The sequence below is a fragment of the Melozone crissalis genome, unplaced genomic scaffold, assembly GCF_028551555.1.
Source record: "Melozone crissalis strain CALT ecotype California unplaced genomic scaffold, PUWL_Pcris_2 ptg000009l_1, whole genome shotgun sequence".
NCBI lineage: Eukaryota > Metazoa > Chordata > Aves > Passeriformes > Passerellidae > Melozone > Melozone crissalis.
The window spans coordinates 5,529,691-5,554,961 of NW_026535787.1; the positions used below are offsets into that span (position 1 = coordinate 5,529,691).

Here is a 25,271-nt window from a genome sequence, read left to right on the forward strand (position 1 = left end):
TGCCAGTAGCATCCGAGCCAGTGCTCGGTCACAGGAGCTGGCAGAGTTGTGCTGGTGGCCTTGTGTTGGGGATGTGTTGGCCCACATCTCAGCTGGGAAAATGTCTGTGAGCAGCTCCATGGAGAGGGCTCCCCAGCCCTGAGCTGTGACCAGAGGTGGGTGGTGCCAGCAGGGGAAGGAAGTGATTGCAAACTTCCTCTTAAAAATCCTGGAAAAGTGGGGATGCACTGCCCCAGACCACTGTGCTGCCTCCTTTGCAACCTGCTTCCAGTTCCCCTCATCCTAGCCCAGCCTACTCCTGATTATTTATTTCACACCCATTACAAGTGCTACTTGTTACCAAGGTTTTTTACCCCTGTTTTCCTTCTTATTTGCCAGCGACAGCCACACGCTGCTGCTCACAAAGCAGACCGGTGTGATTAAAAGACCGCGGTTACCAAGGCAGCCATGGCAACAGCCTCCTCGGAGGTCTTTGTTGCCTGCTAAAACTTTGATCTCCAAAAGGGGCTGCTGCTGTTTCTCCCTCCAATTGAAGGGAAGGATGGGAAGAAAGGATAAAGTTTACTCCAAGCAGAGTGAGCACAGAGGGACGCTTTGCAGAGCCGTGCTCCCCCAGTAAATCTCACAGCAGCTGCCTTGGAAAAGTGGCTGATTTACAAGGGCCACACTTCCTCTCCTGTGCTTTCCAGCCTCTCCTCAGGCCAGTGTCCCTTGCCAGGGGCCTCTTGCTGTGACATGGCTTGGCAAAGTCTTCCACCACTGAGAAGGAAATAATTCCCTCTGTAGTTGCTGTGTCCTGTGATCACACTGCAGCAGGTTGGGCTGTGGAAGCAGCCTTCAAACAGGAAAACAGTTCAGCAGTTCCTGCCATAGTTACCCAATATTTATCACATTTATGCAACTGCCAGTATTTGCCATGTTCCCATATTTACCCAATTGCCATGTTTCTGACTGCACCTGCGCCTACTTTATTCATGCCATCATTTCTTTTCAGCTGCACCACTTACCCTAATTATTTTTGTGTCTCTTCTCTGCAGAGTCTCTGCTAATTGTGTGCTTGACTCCAGGTCTTCCCTGCTCCGCTGCTATTTGCTCACTGCTCTGTCGCCTGCCTGCCTGCTGTGTATTAACTCCTGTCCTCGCTGGCCTCTGCTGTGTGTCTGCACCTCTTGGAGCTGCTCTGCATCCCCTCAGCTTTTCCTCTCCCATCCCTCCTCCTGTGCTCTGCCAGTGCACATGGGGTGCTTGCAAGCTCCGTTGCATTTCAAGGCTGGCAGGGGCCTGGGGCGTGTGAGGTGCCTGGTGAGAGGCCACTGTGGGCAGGTAAAACCCTTCAGCAGCACGGGGGGAATAGAGATGCCACGTGTCCCAGATCCTTGCAGAATGAGGACAAGCTCCTAGCTCTGACACAGTCACCCGGGACAACCCTGGAAAACGGGGCCACTGTCTGTTCCCTCTGTCCCCTCGGTGGTGGGAGCTTGCACAGAGGACACAAAGCTTGTGTTGGGTGGGGGCACAGATCTGTGACCCAGCAGTGGTGCCCAGCCATGGCTTAGGGTGCCTGCAGCCCCTTCTCAGGTGGGCAGAACTCTGTGCAGAGGTGGTGTGGCCAGATGGTCTCTTGGCAGCATGTTTTACTGAATTGTTTCTTCTCCACCAATTGCTACCGACCCCCAGCATCCACTTAAAAACTTGAAAGAAACAAGAGAAGGAGGCGAGCTTAAAGCCCATGGAAGGAGCATCCTAGGCATGGAGAGATGGGTGGATGCTGGCCATGGGTGCTCTGACTGCCTCTTGCCTGCTCTTACAGCTGTGGATCCAAAAGGATGCCCTGCTCTCTGTTTTGGGCAGTTGTGACCCACCAGGCTGCTGCCCTGGGATCCTCTCTGTGGCCACCACAGGCTCTGGGCTGTGCCTGTGTGGGCCAGGCTTGCAGAGGGCAGGAGGTGAGAGCCAGTGGCAGTGCTGTCCCTGTGTCCCCTGGCTGGCAGGACAGAGGGATTTTTGCTCCACTTGTTGCTGGCAGCAGCAGCAGAGGGAGGGAAGTTGCCCTCAATGAGGGACAGTGGAGGGAGCCTCCTGTTGCTGAGGCAACCACAGGCAGCCTCAGCCTGCTGGCTTCCCTGAAGGAAGGGTTAATCAGGGGATTTGTCCAGCCTGGGGCAGGGAGGGGGCTGAGCTGTGGAAGCTGCTGGGGCAGGCAGTCCAGGGGTGGGCATTGTGCTCAGCTGGGCTGGGCGAGGCAGGCAGAGTTCAGGCTGAGCTGTGGTGGGATTTGCTGCTGCCTCGGCTCCTCCCAGGCTTTGTGCATCCCTGCTGGGGGCTCTGGGGCCCCCAGGGCTTTGTGAGTCCCCTTGGCAAGGCAGGGATGCAAATTCCCCAGGCAGATCTCTGACAAGCCAAGTGAGGCTGCACAAGCAGGAAGACTGGCTGCTTGTGGGTAGCACAGAGGAGCTGCTTTGGTTGTGTTTGTTTGTTAACCAAGCTCTCAGGCACTGTTGTATTAAGGGATGCCTTTTCCCTGTTGGGGATGTGATTCCTTTTGGAGATAGTAGGTACCCAGCACTAGCAGGGTTTGAGGCTCTCCAGGTAGGTTCCAAATAAAGCAGGCACCCATTTATTAATGACCATTTGGGAAGGAGTTTCTGCTGTTTAAAGGTGTCACTTCCTTGCCTTTTTTACTGCAAATAGACACCCTAAATTAGCTGTGTACCTCCAGCAATCTGTCTGGTGGCATCTGCTCTCACACCAGGGCTGCATGTGAGCTTGTGCAGAGGTAATAACACATGGGAGGTGAGCTACATGCTCATGTCTGCCCATATTCTGCATGCATGTGGTTCATGTGGGTGCTGTTCACATATGCACAAAAGGCCTGCAAAAGAATTGCATATTGATTTATCAAAAAAAGGAATATAATTAATATGCACGTGGAACATAACAAGCTAGTTGTGAGCGGCTTGGACACTTAATCCTTCCAGGAAATGGACTGCAAACAATGTCATGAAACTCCCTGTAAATGTAGATGAGAATGTTGCAGCAGACTGGTGGCAGGAGCCCTCCCTCAAAGTGGTAGATGGGGAGCAGTTATGTGAAGCATCACCATGCTACCTTTTGCTAAGGATTCTGGACCACTTCATCAGGACGGGCATTCCTGTGAGTACTAGTGAGCTCTGATGAATTGCAAAGCACTGCCTGTAGTCATGGTACACTCATTATGGCTCCAGCAGGCTTCCTTGTGGATTTTTGATCTCTGCAGAGCCCCTGCTGAAGCACTGAGAAAAAGCGGCTGGTGGGAATTTGATTGTAAAAACCTTCAAGGACAGACTAGAGGCCGAGGAGCTTGGGATCCAGTTCATCACTGTGTCTGAGTGCTGCTAGTGCAGGACCTGGAGGGCGTGTGGGGAGGTTAAAGGTAGTTTTCTACCACTTTTGCATTGGCTTACCCTTAGCTGCTCCTTTGTAATGCCCACAACGTGTGTCTCTTCAGAGTGCAGCTCTCCTACCATATGCATGTCTTCTAAAATCCCAGCATGATCCTGGGGCCCTATGGGAGAGTTCACAGCACAGCTGCACTTTGGGCTGTTCTGCCAATGCACAGGTGTGAGTAAATTACAGCTGAGCACTGTGCAGGATGTTTGCTGTGTACTGGAAATATCCCAGGCATTCTGTGCCAAAACAAACAGGCACCAAGCTGCCTTTGGGCTTGGAGTTTGTTTGTTTGTATTTGGTTGTAAATTATAAATTTGAAGCTGACTTGCCTTTTTTTTTGTTTTTTGTTTGTTTCCTTTTTCTTTTGCAAAGTGATCCCAAAATTTCTACACGAATCCTTCCCTGGCTGGTTTGTTTCCATTGGGTGTTGGCTTTGTCACGCAGTCTCACCAAATAATTCTCGTGCATCTCCAAATAATTAGCAGATATGCACAGCATTCCTCCAAGGCTCCTTTCCTGGAGTTGTCAGTGCACTCACAGAGCCCCACATGGAGAGCAGCATCCATGGGTTTTGGAAGCATGAGGCTGATTTATCAATAGCCTTGGGTTAAGTTAAAGATGTTTCATATCTGTAGAAACTACATCAGTATGTTTCAAAAATAAACTGTGTCCTTTTGTTTAAGGGCTGTTATGCATTTCCAGGAGCTTTTGCATGCATAGAGCATAACTCCAGGAAGATGTTACCATGTGTAACCATGCTAAAGGGACTCCTTTATCTTGTCATTTTGTGCCTAGATTGGAGAAGCTCTGTTCCAGATTCTTTCCCCCCAGCTCTGCTGATAAAATGCAAGGACACAGAAATGGCAGAAGTGCAGAGGCATCGAGCAGGATGACATCTGTGGTTGATAGGAATTCACATAATACAGAGTGCAAGTGGGCTGATGAGGAAGGGAGCTGGAGGCTAAGGCAGGGGCTGGGGAGTGTGTTTTTCTTGCAGTAACCTCTCTCCTTCTTCTCCTCCTTCTGTCTTTTCTAGGCAGGACAGGGCTGCTTGCTGATCTCTTGCCCAGTTTTGCTGTGGAGATTATGCCAGGTATTCAGTCATTTCACCCTTAATCATCCATTCCTCTGTCATCTTGTCTGTTTATCCTTCTGCAGCATCTTTATGTGGTGTATGTTTCACTTGTGTGTGTGTTTTACATGGGGATTTAAAGAGAAAAGCCTTTCAGTTACTGGGAAAGTGCTGGGTTTGGACCCCAGGGAGCTGATGCTGGGAGCCACATACAGAGATGGGTGATGTCATGCCAGCATCAGTGTGAGAGCAGAAATGCCAGAGCTGTTCTGGGGACGTTTTCTCTCAAGCTCTCTGCTCTCCCCCTGCTAGCACAGAGGAAAATGTGCTTCAGCCTGGGAGACCCCTCAGCCTTGCATGGTGGCTCTGTGTGTCAGCTGTGCAGTCACTCAGCTCCCCAGAGCTGGCCTGTGCTCTGCTCCAGCATCAGCACAGATGGTAGCACAGCAGGTGCTGGGGATGGAGCATTGGCTAGCACCCCATCAGTGGCACAGCCCCTCTCGTGCTGCACGGCCAGGCCATGTTCTTGGTGGCATCAGGTGGCTGGGCCCGACGCGAGAGCTCCGTGCCCACGATAAATCCCTTGCTAGCCAAAACTAGCGAGAGCCACCAGTGCTGGCACTGCTTGCACAGGAGACAGAGAGACAGAGGCTGTGCAACAGATTGTTCTTGAAAGGGAAAAGCTGTGAGAATACTTAGCCCTCGAGTCATCTGATCATTCCCTGGTGGTGCCCGAGGAGCGTTTCTTTCACACGTTTGTGCAAAAATGCAACTCCACATAAATGTGTGAAGCTATTATAGAGCCTGTCCCAGAGATGCAAACAGAGAGAAGGCAGACACTCACCCACCTCCAGTGTAAACCAAAGCTCCCTAGAATTCCTGCATGGCAGGAGAGGGATTGGTCTTTTCAGCACAGATAGATAACAGTTGATTCTCTATTGCCTAACTCTTTTCCCCCCATTATTTAGAATTTTATTGAATGGGTATAAAATTATGGTGTGTAGGCCAGATATCTTTCTGGCACCCTCACTGCATGGGTAGACAACAAGAAAGTGTAAGATGCAGCAGCAGACCACAATTCAGCTGTTGGTGTTGTCTGAGTAAAGAAAAGCAGATACTTCTGTGAACACAAACCAGTTGTTTCCAGACAGGGGGACACAGAGCATGTCAGCTTGGTAGTCATTTGAATCTCGGCATTACACAGTTGTATTGGGAACTGGTTAAATCCCAGTTTTGTTTTGTTTTAAAGGAAGAGCCAGCAGGCTCTTTTTGCTGTTTTGTTAACCTCATCAGAAAAGGAAATGGTCTAACTTCCTGTGAAGTAAAATCCTGACTCACAGGTCCCTGTGGCTGGGACACTGATTTCAAACATCCACTTTATATGCTTAGTGAGTATCCTGCAATGTGCAGTGTGCACACTAATCTGACCCCCTTTTGTACTCCTAGGATGCTTTCAGGGAGACCACAGATACACTTCTAATGGACTTGCTGTCTGTTTTTTCCTCTACCAGGCTTTTGTCCTTTATGGAGTGGTTGTGAACTGTTCACTAATAGCTCTGGAGAGCTGACATCTGAGTTTGACTGGATAGCTGTAGCTGGCCACTTTGTCAAGCAGGACCATTTCACCTCTTTCTCTGTGTCCATGGTGGTTGCAGAAAACAAGATGAGAGCAGAACAAAGAAAAAGCCACTAAGATGTTGCTTAGATTGGCACAGATTAGGAAGTACAGGACTGGAAAGGATAGTCTGGCTCACTATCTTGCATTCTCTCCCCAGTACCATGTAATTTCATCTTTCTGTAAGATCAGCAAGTTTAGGAGTGGCCTAAGGTTTGGCCTTTCTCTTTCCCATTGGCCCACTTTCTTTGATGGGCTTCTTTTAGCTTCTCTCTCTACATCACTGTTCATCTATTTCTGTCCATTTATGTAAGATCTTTAACTATAATACCTGCTTTTCCTGCTGCATTTATCCTCCTACCATATTTACAGGCAGGAGCTACATCTTCCCTCAGCCTTCTGTTTAATAGAGTAACTCAGCAGGCTTCAGCTCCCCTGCTGCCAGGCAGGCTCCAGAGTCCCTTCATCCCTCAAAAAAATCCCAGCTCTCCGTTGGCTTTGGCCTAAATTCATCTTTTCTGCTGCAAAGATGACCAGAGCTGTATAACATCAGTAACTCCAGATGAAGTTAAGTGCAGAGGAGGCATTGTGTGATGGCACAGATATTTTCTTAATACTGCTGGAAATTCTTCCCTTATTTGGCCTAGCATTACATTTGCCATTTTTTGTGGCTGTATTGCATGAGTGGTGACAGTAATGCTATGTATACTGGATCATTTCTCTTGTTCAGTTTTTCTCAACCAGTGAAGTCCTGTTCAGAACATAAATTGTTCTTATCTTTGAACCTGTGACACTGCATACTTTGAAATTCAGGATAATACTGCATTTCACATTTCCTATTTTAGATCCAAGGACAACTGGCCCTTTGTATAACTTGTCCCAGCCTTTAGTGCATCCCTACTGCTTACTGTCATGATATTTTAGCACATTCTTATTTTCTATGTCAAGGTAATTTATGAAAATATTAAGCAAAACAGCTGCTAGAAGCAGAACTTGAGGGACTGGGTCAGTAATCTCTCAACTCTTGCTTTCCCATTCATGAATGCTTCCCTTCTGCCCTTTCCTTACTTGTTAGCTGAATTTTTCTCAGCATATAGTAAGTTCAACCCCAACATATTATTCCACAGGAACCAAAATTAAATGCAAATTTAAATGAAATTCGTGTGTGTCAGCCAAAAAAGAACTAAAGGACTAAAAAAATTTCACTTCACACTTCTGAAGTGTTGATTTGTAGATGCCAGATCTTTGACTGACATTTTTCAAAGGAAATTTTAAATTCTAGATTTCAAAATGGCAGTTTTTAAAAAGGGGAATTGTTTGTAAAAGAGTTAAGGAAAACTTCAGCAAAGTAAAGAATCATACTTTTGTTCAAACAGAATGCTGTGGATGGATCAAAAATGACACTTCTTATTTTTGTATTGTATTAAGAACTAGGAAAAATTCTATTTTGAATGGTCAAAGTGAAACATTTTTACTTGACTTTTTAGCTTAGCAACACAGGTGAGGAGTGCACTGTTTTTCCAGTGTGATTATTCATGCACATTGCAATCCTTGTGTCAATACTTCTTAATCTCAAATAATACCATACCAGGAGACTCTAGTGAATTCTGGACTTCTGCTTGGAAATAATGGTCTGCTGCTTTTTTTAATCCGAAGTGGGGATACATCCTTTCCCTCTGCAGCCCCACCATGTCTTTATTTGCTTTTTGCCATGTTTCCTGGGTGGCTGAATAACGACCTGGGTACACCTGAAGTCTTTTCCCCACCAGCAGTGGGGAAAATCTCTTGCTAACTCCTGTCTCTTGCTTTGAGATGGGTTGGTGCATTTCTCTGATTTAAAACCAACTCCAGGCCTCCTGTATGTTCAGAGTCTTGTAATTTCTTGATCCAGATGTGCTCACTGATCATTCCTTTGGTCTGTGGAACTCTTGTGTGGCAGTAGGTGCTGCCCTGGCACAAGCTGAGCCCTGCTCCCACCACATTTTCCAGCAGCAAAGTCTGAGAAACGTTTTCTCCCTCCCTTTCCCCTTTAAGCCCCATCCTGGTTTTTGTGGGCCAGCTCTTGCGTGCTTTCACTTGTAGGGTTTTTCAGCTGCTCCCTTCTGGGGCCTGGCACACATGATCTGAGGCTTCAATGGGGGAAGAAAAAAGTGGTTGTTAGGTTTCCTGGCTGGCAGTGGCGCCTGAATAGGATGCTCGCTCGGCGCATTCAAAAGAATAATTGCGCGCGTAGGCCTCGCTGCGAAGGGGCAGGCCTGGCTCGTTTGCTGGGCTATTTATAGCCTGCTTTTCACCATGGTTTGTCCCATTAAAACCAGAATGTGGCTAGGGAACAAACACATAAGCAGGGCATGAACATGGCCAAGAAGAATGAGTCTTTGATGAGGGCCAAGTGCTAATGGAGCACGTCCTGCGGCATTGGCGCAGGTTTGCTGTGGGGTGAACGGTTTCTGGCTGGGGAGCCAGGGCTCCTGCCTCTGTGCTGCAGGAAAGGGACCACATTTTGGTAGCTCATTTCTCACTGTCATGTGCCATTTCTACTCTGACATAAGAGGAGGAGTAGACCCAGTCCTAGACCCACAGGGAGTCGGTCCGCTTCTGTTATTCACCTGTGTGTTTTGTCCCCATGCTCTCTGCTGGGAGGATGTTGCTGACGTTCTCTTCCACAGCCAAGTGCAGTCCTGTAACTATCTCCCTTTCTCCCCTTGTTTTCCAGAGTGGGTCTTTGTGGGCCTGGTGATCCTGGGGGCGTTCCTGTTCTTCCTCCTGGTGGGGATCTGCTGGTGCCAGTGCTGCCCACACAGCTGCTGCTGTTACGTCCGCTGCCCCTGCTGTCCTGAGTCCTGCTGCTGTCCCCGGGCACGTGAGTGACCCTGCTGCAAATCTGCCCTGCTACTTCTGCTCCCTGGCAGAACAGGAGGAGAATCTGCTAATACTGTTTCCTTTGCCCTGAGCACTTTGCTTGGCTAAAGAACTGGTTCTTAGGGAGTGAAGCATCTGACCTATTACTCAATGGTTGAATGCTCAAAGTTAATTACAAATGTAATTCCCCAAGCCCTCCCTGCCTTGGCAGCTGTGCCTACTTTTCCAAAGTGTCGTGCTCCCATTCCAAAGTTGTTGTTGTGTCAGTGAATGTTGCGGGTCAGAGCTAAGAGCATCCTGGGAGGTTTCTTCCTGGCAATGCAAATCAGTTGCCCTCTACAACAGTGCAAAATCCTTGCAACCCAGCAAGGTTCCTGGTCAGGCTCAGTCAGATCTGTCAGATTCCATGAGCCTCATCCTGCTGCTTGAGTCATCAGTTATTTTTAAAGCTGAACTGCCACTAAATCATGGCAGCGGTAATGCTGGGCATCTCTCAGTGCCATTATTACTATATGCACTATTATTATATGCAGCACATATTTTAGACTCCCCTCAGTACCCTTTGAGGCTTAGAGAAATTCAGGTTGGTCCTTGTTAATTCTTTTGTCTGATTGTCTCCTGTGGGGTTGGTGGTGCAGGTTTTATCCATGTGTCCAGTGGGTCTGGAGGGGCTGGTGTGTGATGCTGATTCTTGTTCTTTTTCTTTTTCAGTGTATGTAGCAGGCAAAGCAGCAAAAGCTGGGTACCCTCCTGCAGTCTCTGCCATGCCAGGTCCATACTACATCCCCAGTGTTCCTGTAGCTGGTGTCCCATCTCCTGCTGTGCTGATGGACAAGTCACACCCCCCTCCCTTAGCCCCAAGTGAGGCCAGTGCAGGAAGCCAAAATGGTAATTTGCAGTGCCAGGCACAACATTCAGTCCTCTTACTGGGAGCCGGGCTGGGAAGGGGAGGAACGGTTGTCTCTGATCAAGTGGTGTGAAGAGAAGAAACACAGGGAAACTGCATTTTAATCCTGTCTCTGACAATGACATTTGCACTGGGGTACGTACTCTAACTTTTCTAGGGCCATCAACACAGAGTCAGTTTGTGGGTGCTTAATTAGGTCAGCAGGGAATGGGAAGCCAAGTTCCTGTACAGGACCCCTCTCATTACTGCTGCAAATGTTCGCTTGCAGGGGACAAAAGGATGAAGGTGATTTCAGGAGAGCAGAGGCAGGAGGCATTTTCCTCTTAGAGCTAATGCCTTGCAAGCTGCTTTCTCTTTGTAAACTGTCGTTCCAACCCTCTGTAGGGCACTGTTTGGACTCTGGCAGCAGTTTTTGCTGCAGCATGTTTTACTGTCCCTGTGGCATTTTGGGCAAAGTAACCCATTCCCTTGGTGTTTCTGCCCAAGATCTTTTGGAGCTGGACCCTGTCCTCTACTTCACAGAAGTCAGTAGATCACTTTTTTTGTTCAGCCTTTGCATTTGTGAAATGTGAATGATGAAAGGCTTCTGACTAGAAAGGAGTTGTGGAGCAGTAGCAGACCTAGAATCTCAGTGTGATGCCTCTTGTCTCGGGGAGGGTCATTTCTGCTGCTGCAAAGGAAGCTGCCATCAAGGAGAAAAGAGGGCAGCTATTTAACCACACGCATTTCAGGATCAGAGTGGCTGTCTAAATTCAAACATTCTGCAGCAGAAACGACTCTCACCAATGTAGAGTCATCACTGACACAGCTACATGGCTGATTTCAAAGCACCACACTAAGTATCAGTTGTTAAATTAACTCACAACAGTGTGTTGATAAAACACATCTGAAAAGACAAGATTAGGTAGCGTAATTAATTAAGCTTCTGGAACAACCCTATGCGTGCTTCTGCTGCCCCAGTCAGTATATTAATCTTTCTGGAATTACAAAAAGTATTTTCTTTCTACAGTCATACTTTTTTTTTGGTCACTGAAATCAAAACAGAGCTCTGGAATGGAGAAATTTCCTATTTTGAAATAGGAAATAAATCAATCACTGATCCAACGCAGAATGTATCCAATTCAAAAACCTTTGTCAGAAAATGATGAATGACACCCCAGTGCTTCAGTTTTTTTCTCCTGTGAAAAATGTCACTGCACATAGAGTGTGGTGTTGGTTGTGGGAACTCCAGGGATTTTTAAGAGTCAGATCACAGCTCCCAGTCTTGTCTCTGCTAGCAGAGCACAAGTTCAGAATAAAAAACAGTGGATATGTTTGGTAGCCAAATGGAATGGTTCTTAGGATCCTATGATCCTTACACAGAAGGATGCATTTAATAGATGATGCAGCCAAATCAGGTGTTTGGACTCAATCCCTCACCTCAGGACTTGACAGGAAGTAGTACATATATCACAGCTTTAACCTTTTTAGCAAGACAACAGAGATTCTTAAGCTTTTTAAAAAATTAGTTAATGTTTTTTGCAATAATGTGGACAAACTCTTAGTCTGGATCATGGATCTGTTGTTCAAGGTGCTTGAGCTATGAAGCTAAGGGAGAGTTATAGCCTGGACTCTGTTCTTTTAAGGTCCTCCACAATGCCAGAATATCCCCTAATGACAGGCTATAGAAGAGAAAACATTGTGTGGGTTTTCCAAGCTACTTATTTGCTTGTTGACCAGGCAGCAAGCTAAACAAAACAGGTAATGGTTGAGTTTATAATAAAAGCCTTTCTCAGAAGGAGAATAAAAAGCCTCTGTGTCCTCCACACAGCTGGTGTAGGTCTGATCTGAAGCTGTGTATCTTTGGGACTTCCACCTTTCTGTCAAGTCCATTTAAAAAATGGGATCGGAAGTGCTGGGGGACAGAGATTGGAAGGTTCTGTAATTCTGGCTTACATTTTGCCCTAGATAGATTCCATGCTTATAAATGACCCCTCTGAGGGGATCTAATGGGAAAACTCAGGCCTGAGGGTATTTAGAAAATTTTCTGGGGTTACATAAACGCCATGTGGCAAAGCTCAGATTAAACCTAGGAACTCTATTCTAAACTTAGGGCTGAATGAAGACCAAAAAACCTCCCAAAATATTTAGCTCTCTTATTTAGAAGTGTTGACACCACATAAGTTAAAATTTATGCTCTCTTTTAAGTGCAGTAGTTACCTAAAGGCTCTTGCATAGATCCTTTAAACTCTGCACACAGGGAAGCTTTTGGTCCTAGATCTTTAACATGAAAAGGGTATAAGGATGAGACATCATTTACTTCCTAAACATACTTCTCTGAAAAAAAATATTAGTGCTGCCCTTTCTGGGGAGGGAGACAGCTTAGAGTTTTGGCTGAGTTGGTTCCACCTACAGAAGAATAAAAATAGTGTCCACTTAAATACAAATTAAACATTAGAAATTTATTAACTGTTCAAGAGAAGAAAATATGGGAAGAATGTTCCTTTCCCTTTCACTTCAGCAAGTGGCTCTGGACATGTGGTCAACATCTCTGCATCTTTATTTCTTTATAATTAAAATGAGCTTAAAATGCTTCAGACCTGATTAAAGGATTATGGCAATTTACAGATGAAGAGTGTGAGGAAGAAACAATATCTTTGGTTCTCAGCTGAAGGAATAATGAAGAGATTTAATAAGTTGTACATTTAGTATCATTATGAGAAATATTTGATAAACAAACATAGAGACAAAACCACTTCCTCTGTAGTGGAAAATACTTTTTTATGAGCTGTTCACAGTCATCTTCGCAGATTTAAATCCAAAATTGATTTCTAGATGCTTGCAGAATTAACCAAGAAATTTGCTTTTTGATACACAGCTGCAGTAGCAAGCTTAGTATGAAGCTAGCATGAAGCCTGGCTAATTCTCCATCAGTTCCAGGAGCTGTAGAGGTTGCCCAAATAGTGTTTGGCACAGCCTCAGTGTGAGCAGTGGCTCTGGGGAGACAGAGTCTGGCAGCTGCCTGTTCAAGTTCCCCAGAGGTTATGAGCAGGTCAGAGTGGTTTGCTGGCTGTGTATAAATGAGGTGGCAGCTTAGCTGAGCTCCTAGCCCACACATTAGAAGAAGGAATAGAGAGAGGCCTTTCCTGGCACAGTACCAGACAGAAGTGAGGTACCAGCCATGATGGTGAGGTGGAGAACTGCCCTTGCTGCTCATGCAGTACAGCCAGAGCTGTCACTTCTGAGGCCAGCCAGTGCAGCCTCACTTGAGGAGACCTGCTGTGCTTCCACTTTGGGAGGCAGGATTCCTTGTGTTCTGTAAACCACTGTCTGCATTTCCAGCACTGTGCACTCACTCACTCACTCACTGGGATAATAAAGCACACACTGCTGTCAGCTGAGCTGTCTGGAGGCACATTAAAAGAAGGACCCTGATAGACCTCTGCTATATTTTTACATCCTATACCATTCCCGAGTGCAGACACACAAGGTAATATCTCAAGATGTAATCACTTATCTTACACAGTCAAACCCACAGTGAAGCACTTTGCTTCTGAAGTCTGCCCATGGCACAGCCATTCCTGAAGCACAGCATGGTTATTTCCTAGTGCACAGAGACACATGCACAGCAGTTTAGGGCAGGAGGTGCCTAAGAATACCTCTGCCAAGTCCTTGCTCAGCCCACACAGCACATACTATGCGACGTACTACCCAACCCATATGGTAATAGCTCGATGTGTTGCGGTGGTGAGGGATAAAACAGAAGGAACAGGTTGGCTCAGAACCACTGTGCAAGTGTTTAAGTTGTTCCCCAGCAGGAGCATTCATGCAACACTGCAGTATTCCCACAAGGGAACATGTTAAGCCCATGCAAGGCAGGCAGGTTCCATTTTGTAGTGCTCAGTGAATTGTCCTTAAGATGGTTCTCTAATAAGGCTGAATTTGAGGGCTGTAGTCCTCTCTTGTACCTAGACCTGAATTTCTGTCGATCCTGAAATAGCTCCGTGCTGACACCTTTCTTAAATAATCTGCTGTAAAACCCTTATTTTCTTCAAAGAAAGAGTGGAAAGGTGGAGTTCTCTTCTTGCTGATCATAGATCTGCCTTAAGGTAGTCAGGCTGTTTGTAGCTATTATTAGTAGGTAAAGTGTGCATGGAGCTAACCTGCCAGAGTTAAATCTGCTTTGGCTCCAGGTGTACAGGGCCTTCTTTTTTACACACAGGTATATGGACAAGTCAAAAAGCTGTCCAGATTTCCCAGAAGTCAAGCATTTCATACCTTTCTGTAAAGTAAAGCTTGTAAAAAATCCCAGAGCAGACAGTTTCACAGCTACCAGTGACCTGGCTGGCGTCATCCCTGGAGTCAGTATAAATCTCAAAGCACAGTGGTGTGCTTTGTGGGACTTGGTGTTTCCTTCTATATTCTCTGGAGCTTCTGCCACATGCTCTTCAACCTGTGTGAGGAGAATTCTTGGGGGTGGGAGGGTGGAGTGGTCTTGCACAGTGACAGCTCCCAAATGCTCAGCCACCTGCTTCTCCTGCAGACTCAGAGCTTAGAGGAAGCCTGATCTTCTGAGACTGCTTCTCCCATACCATGACGAATCCTTTCAGTAGTGCTGAGGAAGGAGAAAAGAGTTCTGCTTTTCTCTCTGCCATCATCTGTGGGAGTTGAAAGTTGGAATCACTCTGTGGCAATGAGGGGGTTGCTTTTGTTTTAGCTGGGCAAAGCAGACCAACTCCAGAGCGAGCCTGTCTCAAAGGAGGGAGGTTGAGGTGCTGTGAGGATGTCCCACCATGCTCAGTGTCCATCACTGGATGCACTGGGTTGTACAAACTGGGCATTTCCAAACTGTTTTTGCTGTTCCTGCAAACCTCTAAAATGATGCAAGTTCTTACAACTTCACATCCCACACTGTAGACGAATTTCTTGTGAAGCAGCGGCTGACTCAGTGTGTTTTGACGCAGCCTACCTGCCTGCAGACGTGAGCTCAGCTATAGAATTAGCAGTGTTGTGGGAAGGGCTCCTTGTTCTTACATGGGTTTTCCTCTAATATTTTCTTTTTGTCTCCCTAGCAGTGCGCAAAGGGTACAGGATCCAGGCTGACAAGGACAGGGACTCCATGAAGGTGCTGTACTATGTGGAGAAGGAATTGGCTCAGTTTGACCCAGCCAGGAGGATGCGAGAACGATGTGAGAAACAAGCATGGTTTGATTTTTTTTTCCCCACTGACCTAAGGAAGACTGGAAAATTCATAGTTAAAAGTTCACTTGGTTTGTCTCAGAGTCAGCCCCTAGGATATGATATCCAGGATAAGCTAGTTGGGACAGATAAAGTCTAGGTTGTAGGTATCTACAGGTATGTTCTGATTTTAAAAGTCTGGTGCTTATCTAATCATTCTTACAGCAAAATGAGGGATACTGAAAAGCTCATTAAAATTGTCCACTTGTATAATTAAACTTTGGGATCATCAGCATCTGAAAAACCAAATCCTACTCATACCTTCTACAGCCTGTGGTGTGATAATAGCTGGGATATTGTTTTCACAATTTCTTGAGAGTGTGGTGTCTGTATATTCCCAGCATAGCAAAATAGGAGAGGGATGATTTTATTGAAAGTGTCTTTTGTGGGCTCAGTGACCACAGTGTGGCTTGAAGGAAGCAGGAAGTTCGTTTGGAGTGGCTGTTGCCCTGCAGAAGGTCCAGGGTGGTGAATAGGGACATGGTGCAAACTGAGAACTGAGCTTCTCTGTGGAACTTCCCATAGCCTCTGGTAAGCTTTATTTCCTTAAATAAAGGCCGAGGCTGCACTTAATGTGTGTCAGAATACAAACCCAAGGGAGGATCTTTCCACATTAGGAGGCAGAGGTGCAGAATGGAACAAGGAGTGTGGGAAGGGCTTGCAGTGCTGCTCCTTGTCCTGTGGCTGCTGTGTGCAGAGGACAGCGCAGGCTGGGGGCTCAGTTCCTGTGGGCAGCACACAGAGCTAACCCATGTTAGGCACTGCTAGAGGCTCACTTGAAACAGATGTGTGGGATCCTGAAAATCATTGAAGGGAAGGGCTTTAAGGAATGACACTACATCAAAGCTCTGTACAGATTAGGCATAACGAACAAATTATATATACTTCTAAAACAGTCATTGCTGAGCACACTGTCTTCTCCACCCACAAGATTTACTATAAAAAGACCTCTGCAGATTGGTATGTCAGGCCTACAGATGTCAGTGTGCTTGATGGGGTAGAGACTGACAGTGATTCAGACAGACTTTTACTTTTTCCTTAATCTTTTTTTGAGGGGGTTGCTTTTGTTTCAGCTGGGCAAGTCAGGCCAAATCCAGAGACAGCCAGGAAAAGGGGAGGGGGCACAACTTCTGTGCTGTAGTGGTGTCCCACCAAGCTCGGTGACCACCTTGCAAGGACAGGGAGCTCACAGGTGGAAAGCTCTTCCTGAAGGCTGAAGTCAGTTATGTGGAACGCAGGCATCTCCCGCTGTTTGTGATACCCTCAGAATCCCCGCCTGGCTGCCATCAGTCCGTGCCCATCTCATTTCTCCCCTGCAGATAACAACACCGTGTCTGAGCTGAGCTCCCTGCACGAGGAGGACCTGAATTTCCGCCAGCCCTACCGGCAGGCGCGCAGGAAGCCCCTGCCCCCCGCGGGGGACGTGGACGGCGACGCCGAGTACTGGGCGGGAATGGTGGGCAGCACCTCCCGCTCCCAGGCTGTGTCTGACTACAGGGACGAGCGGGACAGCTACTGGCACAGGTGAGGGACACCGCGGCAGGGGGCAGCTCTGTCTGGCAAAGGGCTGAAGAAAGCAGAAGGGACAGATGGACTGGTAGCTCTCCCCTGTTTCCTGCTGCCTTTGCTCTGCTTAGTGGGAGAGAGGGGCTAGGGAGAAATAGGAAATCTGGATGGGTTATTAGATGAGGTCAGAATGAAGCTGATTGCAACTCTTAACATGTAACAAGAGCTGCGCTTGTGCACTGGCAAGCAGATCTGTAAAAATCATCTATTCCTGCTGATATTAAGAGTCATAATGCTTTTTTCTTCCTGAAGTAGATATTTATTCTTATTTCTGCCCCTTCTGAGTATTGTAAAGCCATATCCATTAAGGAACAATGAGCCTGCTGAAGATTCCCTAGCTGGGTAAAGATAGGTACAAACCCCAGTCCCAGTGGGATGTAAAAGTGAGATCAATAGGGAACTAAGCCACTCTTCCCATGGTGGGAAAGTGCAAATCTCTCTCTTGAGCTTTGTACCTGATGCATGCAGCACTTCCCAATGCTGGTGTGCTTTATTATATAGGAGTCACACCCTCCTGCTTTGGTGCAGCTAGACCAGTGCTCCAGGCTGAAGGACTCGCACTCTGGTGCCTAAAGAGAGATAGCCCAACCTTCCCTCAAGCAGCCCAGTATTCCAAAAGCAATGGCAGGGATTTTCTTCCTTCGGTACTGGGTTATTGTACCAGCTCACTGTCTTTAAACCTGCTTCAAAACTGCCCTGCTGTGAGCTTCTGTGGCTGGGCTCTTGAGTTTTTCCAGCAGGATATACACCTACAAGCTCTGGGATGAAGGAGAAGCAGGTCCAGCCCTGCATATTGGAGGACAGGGCAGGTGCACCCTGGGGATAACCTCAGGTAACATTAGACACGAGGAACCTGAGCTATGTGCACTAAGCTGCCTTTACACTCGGCAGAGAGAACCCGAGGTTTCAAGGATGTGATAGATTCTCTTCCAGTGGAAGACGATGAAAACAGCTCGGATGATTCATGCCCCCAGGAGGGCGTGTTTCCCTCCATTGTCTGTGCAGGCAGCTGGGGAGGACGAGTGCAGCTGGATCTAACTCTACCTCCTCCCTGTTCCAGCCAGCAGAGATCCAAGTCGGAGATGCTGTCCCGTAAGAGCTTCTCGGTGGGCGTGCCGGCCGTGTCCATGGACGAGCTGGCGGCCTTTGCCGAGTCCTACGGGCAGCAGCAGCAGCGGCCGCGGCGGGCGGACAGCCAGGAGCTGCGGCGCTTCGAGCGCTCCGAGTCGCACGGCGGGCGCGGCGGGGCCCTGCCCCGCCAGGACAGCTCCATGGAGGAATACTACAGCAAGCGCTGCAGGGCCAGCCGCGAGCCGCTGACGGACTCGGAGCGGGGCTGGTCCTACAGCCCGCCCCGCCGGCGCGCCCACGAGGAGAAGCACCTTCCCCGGCTGGTGAGCCGCACGCCCGGAGGGAGCCAGAAATACGATCACTCCTACCTCAGCAGCGTCCTGGACAGGAAATCGCGGAGCTACGACGAGAGCGGTGACCACTGTGCCACCCCCTCGAAGCTGAGCTCGCAGCCCAGCCAGAGGGGAGGCAGCACCTACTACGCCTGGTCGCCCCCCTCCACCTACAAAGCCGAGAAGTCGCAGCCGCCGCCGCCGCAGTCGTCGTCCCCTGAGCAGGACGAGGAGGAGGAGGACAGCCTGCCTCCCTACAGCGAGAGGGAGCTGAGCCGAGGCCCTTCCTACAGGGCCAGGGAACAGGCCTACCTCAATGCCTCTGACAAGAAGAGGAAAAAGGACCCCAAGAAAACAGTGAGGCCATGTCTGGTGGTCCTGGTCCAAATAGGCTGAGCGGAGAGCCACCAGGCAGGGGTTACTAACCAGAGTTGATGGGGAAGGGGGTTTTCCAGGAGGGTGACACCTGGAGTCTGGGTGTGACTGTGTTCACAGGGGTCTCAGGTTGAGGGAAGAGACAAGGATTTGACTCCGTGTTTCAGAAGGCTTGATTTATTATTTTATGATATATATTACATTAAAACTATACTAAAAGAAGAAAGGATTTAATAAGAAGGCCAGCTAAGAACAGAATAAGAAGGAATGATAACAAAGGCTTGTGTCTCGCACTCTCTGTCCGAGCCAGCTGGGCTGTGATTATCCATTAATTAGAAACAACCAACATAGGCCAATCACGGATGCACCTGTTGCATCCCACAGCAGCAGATAACCATTGTTTACATTTTGTTCGTGAGGCCTCTCAGCTTCTCAGGAGGAAAAATCCTAAGGAAAGGATTTTTCATAAAAGATGTCTGCGACATCAGGGTGTCACTCCCTGTAGAAAGGGGGGAAGGAAATGGGGGGATAAGAAGCTGGAAAGGGTAATGGCTCCTACACAGGAGCCCATGATGGAGGGGAAAGCCAGATGTGCCTGGGACTGGGGAGGTAAGGGATATCTGGCCTGGTAATCCAAGGTGGAAGGAGTTTATCTAGAGTTCAGGAGGATTGTGGTAGGGAAGTTACCCAGACGTTGCAGAAATTATAGGGCTTTGCTTTGGTCCTGATCCTTGTTAAGGAAGGGTTGACAGGCTCTTGTTCTTCTGCACTGGGACAGGGCTGGTAGCAGGGGATGATGTAAGGAGATCTTTCTGAAAGGGGTGAGATCACAGACTCCCATGTGTGCGTGGGCCCATGGGGGCCATTCATGCCAAAGGCATTCCTCACCCATGATGCCAGCAAGTGCAAAACATCCTGCCACAGCCCAAGCTGCTGAGGACTGATAAGTTCATGGTTGCTGGGGAAGGGGATCTTCCCCATCCAACCCAGCTGGGGAAATCTGCACCATGAGGGAGACCTTATCATTAGAATAACTTGGCTGTGGGAGAGAGGACTGGATTTGTGAGTGGGCAAAGCTGTTGCTGTTAGTTTTGTCTCTGTCAAAGCTTTGTCTGTCCCTTTGTCTGTACCAATGGGAGATTTCCTGTTGACATTTAATCTTCTCTCTTTCCTCTCAGAATGATTTCCCAACAAGGATGTCCCTTGTGGTTTGAAGTTGTTGTGGACCTGTCATGTTGATGGGCTGGATATCATGAGGTGACTGCAGTGGAGAAGATGCAGAGCAACAAGCAAGACGTGCCTCTGTGAACCTTTGCAGCCATCAGCCATGGACTATTTCAACTTTTTGTTCCATCCAGGGGAGCCGAGGCTTTTGTAAGAGACAGACTCCCATGGACAGCACTCGCTCTCAGAGGCTCTGGGAGTCTGCCAGGAAAACGAGGCTGGGGCTCTCTTTGGTGCCCTGTTTTCCAGTGCCCTCCATTCTGCTCTGGATGGCAGCCACGTCCCTACTGCCTCTGCAGCCCTCCCTGCAGCCCTGAACTACAAGTGAGGCTGCCTTTGTGCCTCTTGCCCTGTCCCATGTGCAGAGGGAGGCCTGTGCACCTCTTGCTCTCTCTGTCTCCTCGGTTCTCTGTTTGGATCAAAATTGTCTCCATACCTAAAGCCTTTTCTGTATCACCCCTGTGCTGGGAGGAGGCCTTGTTCTTACAACTGCAGACTGCCTCCAGCTGATCAGGCCCTAAACCACGAAAGAAAATCCACATCCTTTCAGACACTGTAAGAAAATGACTGATGAGATGTTACCTTGATAAGGGCTGAATGGGGAAAGAGACAATTATGAGCTGGTTTGTTCAATATATTTAGTTCTGTTCGTTGTGTGATGAGAGTTGCAGGTGAGATTGATGTATTGTTCTGAAAGTGGGTCAAAGTAGCTTTTATTGTGATGAGAGCATGATTTGTTTCCCCCCTGCTCCCCAACTATGTATTGTTTTGATGCTGTTGCATTTCCTTGCAGCTCAGCTGTGAGCCTGTAGAGCTTCAAGCTGGAGCACCTGCTCCACTGTTTTAAAAGCAGTGCTCTGGCCTTCCTAGTGCTCTGCTTCCAGCACCACCAGACACTTCTGCCACTCTAGTGAGTGGCCTTTTTGTTCCAAGGAAGCAAAAAGGGGACAGTCTCTGTGAGAGGGCAGCTGCAGACCTTCATCCTGTGCCACTGGTGTCACTCCTTTCTGGGAATAGTTTCCCAGAAGAAGCTACTACTGAAGAGAGCAGTAACAGCAGTGGGAAAAGAACAAGCACTGTGGATGGCTACAAGCTTTGAAAGTCACCCTTTTCACTTAAAACCATTCCATCCACTTTGGTTGGGATGTGGTTTTAGTGGCTGTTGTCTCAGGAATAGCTTTATTTAGAAGTGAGTGCTTCACACCATGTGGAAGCCTGACATTCTGGTTTTCATAGGGTATTATACAGTCATTTATTTAGCTGCTAAAATCACAATGTGAGGGAAGCTGATGAGAACATTTTAAGGTCCAGTATCTTGATCCCTATTACACCTAGAAACAACATAATGCCCTATTGTGTTATGGACATTATCACCCTCTGAAATGACATCTTTGTTGCTCCTCTGGGAATTTGCAAAGCTGTCTGGCCTCAGATGCTCATACTGGCAGTACCGTTTGGAACACAAGGTATATTAACATCACTGCAGTTCTCCATAAAAATGATAGATTAATTTCTGTGTTACTCCTTTGCCAGATAATTTACCCACCAGGAATGGTCAGGGGAGAGGAAGAATAATCTCCATAGATTTGATGTTTCTCCACAGAAATAGTCTCCATAGATTTAATGCCAGTTTTCATGTGAGAAGGTGAGTTGATAAAAGGATGATGTTCTTCTCTCACACTCCTCTAGTGATGGCTGTAGTTTTGGAAATCTCTGTCCTGGGTCTTCCTGGCCAGAGAGGGAATAGCCAGCAGGAACATACAGTTGTGGAATTGCAGAATTGTTTGTGCAGAGGTAGCCTTTCAAGATCTAAAGATTTAAAGTTTCAATCTTGGCAACCCCTGTGCCATGAATTTCAAGGCAGCTTAGCCCTGCTATCATTTCCATCAGACCCAGGAAACAGTTGACAGAAATTTTAAAATGCATCTGACTATCCCAAAAAGGGGCCAAACCAGTGGTTTTACAGTCTCTGAATACCTCTATATTTTAAGCTCATACTGAAAGCCTGAGCATTACAATCTTCTCATTTCAGTTATGTTCTGTCCCTTATCTCAGTCACTGTAGTTTATTTGATCAAGCCCTCAGGAATGAGCTGTGTGTATTAAAAATACAAATCTTCATTTGTTTGAGGCAGTTTTGTTTGTTCAGTGCTGGTACTTTAGGGCATCTGTACACTGTGTGTAAGAAGTTGCCATTTGTGTATCTAGCTTATAAATAGTTGCAAGCCTATAGTAGTTGCAAGCCAATTCTTTTAAGAAAACTGTTTTAATTGTACAAACAACTGTTTGTGAGAATTTGGAAGCATCTCTTGAATCCAAATACCTGGAAAAGTACTGAAGATTTTATGACTAGTGATTCTGTGAGTTTGAACCAGATGATAAAAGATTCAGCTGAAGAAAAAAAAGGAGGTCTTAATTTCCTGAAGTCACATCTGAGCAGCAGCAACCTTGCTCTACAATTTTGGATTCCCTATCTCTCTGTACAAATCTGCAGGAATTTTCAGTTACTGATCATGTCTGTCCTCAGGCCACCTTTATTTTTCCCATTAGAAATGTGTCTGCAGCAGCAGCAGCAAATGGACCAAATCAAGAAGTGAGGGGTGACTATCTGCACAGCTACACAACCCTAATGACCTGTGACTCCTGCAGCAGGGGAGCAGGGGGCCAGAGACAGACAGACAGCTCATTTTTCAGGAGAGGAGTAATGGTTTGTGTCTATGCCATCTTTCAGAACACCTGCAGAATGCTGGTGCTGGGAAATAATGAGCCTGGTTACTATGGGGTCTTAAGTTATAAGTTTTCCAGTGATGAATTTTTATTGCTGGCATAAAATTAAAATCCTTTTCTTACTGGATATGGATGTCTGGGTTATGTCAAGGACATGGAGAGTTTTGTGGTCTTCAAATGACAGCATCACAACAGTGGTTTGCTAAGAAAACAGATACTGAGAAAGAATCCTGTAAAAATTTAAAAGAGCCCCTAGAGCAAAAGCAGGATCAAGCTTTAGCAGTAGATTTGGCTGTACTGTCAAAAAAAGTAATCTTGGCTACTAGAGGAAAAAAAAGGTTTTTATATAATGGAATGGGCAAATAAATATCAATGGTAATGACTTTTCATCAATCCCATTATTCCTTCAAAGTACATTGTAAAAGTTCCAATGGGTGGCTTCAGTGTGAAGACCCTCAGAACACTCCATTACCACTGAAATGGAAAATTAACAAAATTAGCACTCTGAATACTTTAAATTTTTGAGAAACCCTCAACATTTATGAGCTGAAAGAGGCAGCCAGAATTGCTCAGGTCTTTGTGCTGGTACAGGGGACTGGAGCTGTGACATCCCCACCTTTGTTACTGGAGTTGGATTAGAAGTGGCCATCAGCACCCCAGAGCTGCTGCATCCCTGAGAGATAAAGGACAGCTGCTGGGAGAGATCTCTGAGAAGGAGCAATCACAAAATGCTGCAGCAGTCAAACCTTGCCACAAACTGTTCCAGGTACATAAATGCAGCACTACAGTGTTTGTCATGCCTGGGCTATTCTGAAAATAGTTTAATTGGTGTGGAGATTGTCGAGAAGCTGCACGGAGCTGTTTCTCCAGGTAGCTTTCACAAGATGTGCATGAGGATCTGTTCTTGGTCACCAGTTACAGGGTTTGGCGCGTGGCAATAAAAGCTAAAGGGGCTTTAGCTCATTTTTTACTGGAGCAAAGTAGAATCCAGGAGCAAAGATGCCTTTGGCATCTACCAGGTGCTGCAGGTTTGCCTCTATAATTCCAGAAACCTCTGTGGTGTAGCATCTGCATCAGGCTGTGCTGGCTGTACATGCTTTCTACAACAGCTGTGATGCTGAAACCACCCTCATGTCACCTGGGGCTCATAAAGTCCCTTTCTCATTTCCTGGAAGATCAGAGAAGGTATCTACTGCATAATGTGAAGGAACAGCAATCATTTTGATGTGATCTCAGAAATGCCAGCTGGATTTACCAGCATTAGAAAGAGCAGAAATCTAAAGAATAAAGTTAGCTAATACCAAAGGAAGGAACCTGCCATGATTCCCATATGAATTCTCTTGTGACCTTTATAATTCTTTCTGACATTCTCCCCTGCCTGCACAGGGGCTGTGCCAGGGCAGGCCATCACCTCCTCTCCCTTTTGCCTGTCATTTTTTGTCATGCTTGTAGTGCCTCTCTGACCCCTCTGCTTTCCTTTGGCTCTTTCCAGTCAGCCTTCAGTGTGGTGCCTAGGGGTTCCAATGGAGATGTTTGGATGTAGAATGAGTGGCATTTTGTAAAAAGGCACTTTTACCCCCTATAAAAACAAAAATTACAGAATGCCCACAACAAAACCCCAAGCCCTCCAGATATTCTCTCAAGCCTAAGCAGTGGTGTTACTGGAAACATTTTAAAAATGAAAGCTGAACGTAATTTCAAAACGGGTCCGTATTGTTTCCATCCCCAGGGCAGCTGCAGTCAGAGGTGTGGAGTGCAAAGAGCAGGAGCAAATGCATTCAGGTTTCATTGTCCTTGGTGAGAGCAGTGGCAAAAAGGAGCAGCATTTAATGACTCAGAAAGCAAATGGAGTTCCAGGGTGCTGTTACTTGCAGGTGAGTTAGAAGTGTGAACTAGAAGTTGACAGGCTTGGCTTAAAAGCAAAATTCAGTCCAGGGAAGCTTGAGCCCTGGCCCAGGGGTACAATTCTCTTGCTGTTTACAAATGCCTGGGCTTTTTTCCTGCCTCTGTTGCTGCCTACCACAACCATTACATAGGGAGTGAGTGGCTTTCTTTGCTGCTGTCATTTTACTTAGATTGTCCTCCCCTGTAATGAACTTTTTCAATATGAGGGGGAGAAGGACGTAACAATACTCCATAATGAAAATGTAACACTTTTATAGCTTTTTGGGAGACATCCACATCCCCAATTGCCAGGCATTATACATTTGCCATGCATACAGCATCGAAGTCATCGCCTTTGAGTTGTCACCATGGAGAATAAAAGCAGGAAAATCTCCCACCAATCTGCCTTTTTATTATCCTGCAGACAAATAATTTGCCCATTTTTTTCTAAGATATGAGCAGTTTACATGAGTAGTTTTCAATCCATTTTTTTGATTACTGGGCAATAAACCAAATGTTTTCCAGTGGAGCAGCAGACCCTCTATAAATCTCATACCATTCACAGGATAACATACAAAAAACCATTCTGCCCAGTATTTTTTTTATATAAAAAATCCATGCAGGTACTCTATGGAGCCACACTCCTTCAGAGAAAAGATAAACTCTCCCCTGCTCTTGGAGATGTAAAACTTTTATTCAGAAAACTTTTATCTTTTTAGTACAAATATATTCTTGTGGTTTCTTTGTCCTAAGATATGCAGTACTCTGGACTGAATATTTTTGTGACACAAACAAACAACTTCATTTGGATCCTGTCTCAGTGTTGTAAATAATGGATTAAGACTCACATCGTTTGTAGGTGTAACCTAAACAGCATTTACATGTTTAGATCGTGTCTGATAGGTGTTATCAGCAGTCAGGTGCAGGGGAAGCAGCTCCCAGCTCTGCCCTGTATTTCCCTATGCAAGGCAGACCATCCCTTGGCTCTGAA

At 46.8% G+C, this 25,271-nt stretch overlaps 1 protein-coding gene across 3 annotated transcripts in view; it reads left to right on the forward strand.

The window, feature by feature from the left end:
• ILDR2 (immunoglobulin like domain containing receptor 2) overlaps positions 1-22,783 on the forward strand; it is a 38,782-nt gene extending 15,999 nt beyond the window's left edge. Inside the window, exons 4-10 of one of the 3 annotated variants that reach the window (XM_054270493.1) lie at positions 4,466-4,522; positions 8,833-8,979; positions 9,690-9,866; positions 14,937-15,053; positions 16,422-16,626; positions 17,729-18,428; positions 19,625-22,783. In XM_054270493.1, coding sequence (XP_054126468.1) covers positions 4,466-4,522; positions 8,833-8,979; positions 9,690-9,866; positions 14,937-15,053; positions 16,422-16,626; positions 17,729-18,428; positions 19,625-19,660 — 1,439 coding nt within the window. In that variant the 3' untranslated portion in view covers positions 19,661-22,783. Of the gene's footprint in view, positions 1-4,465; positions 4,523-8,832; positions 8,980-9,689; positions 9,867-14,936; positions 15,054-16,421; positions 16,627-17,728; positions 18,616-19,624 lie in introns of those variants that run through there. The other 2 variants (XM_054270494.1, XM_054270492.1) reach the window with 2 other exon arrangements.
• Positions 22,784-25,271: the final 2,488 nt, after the last annotated feature.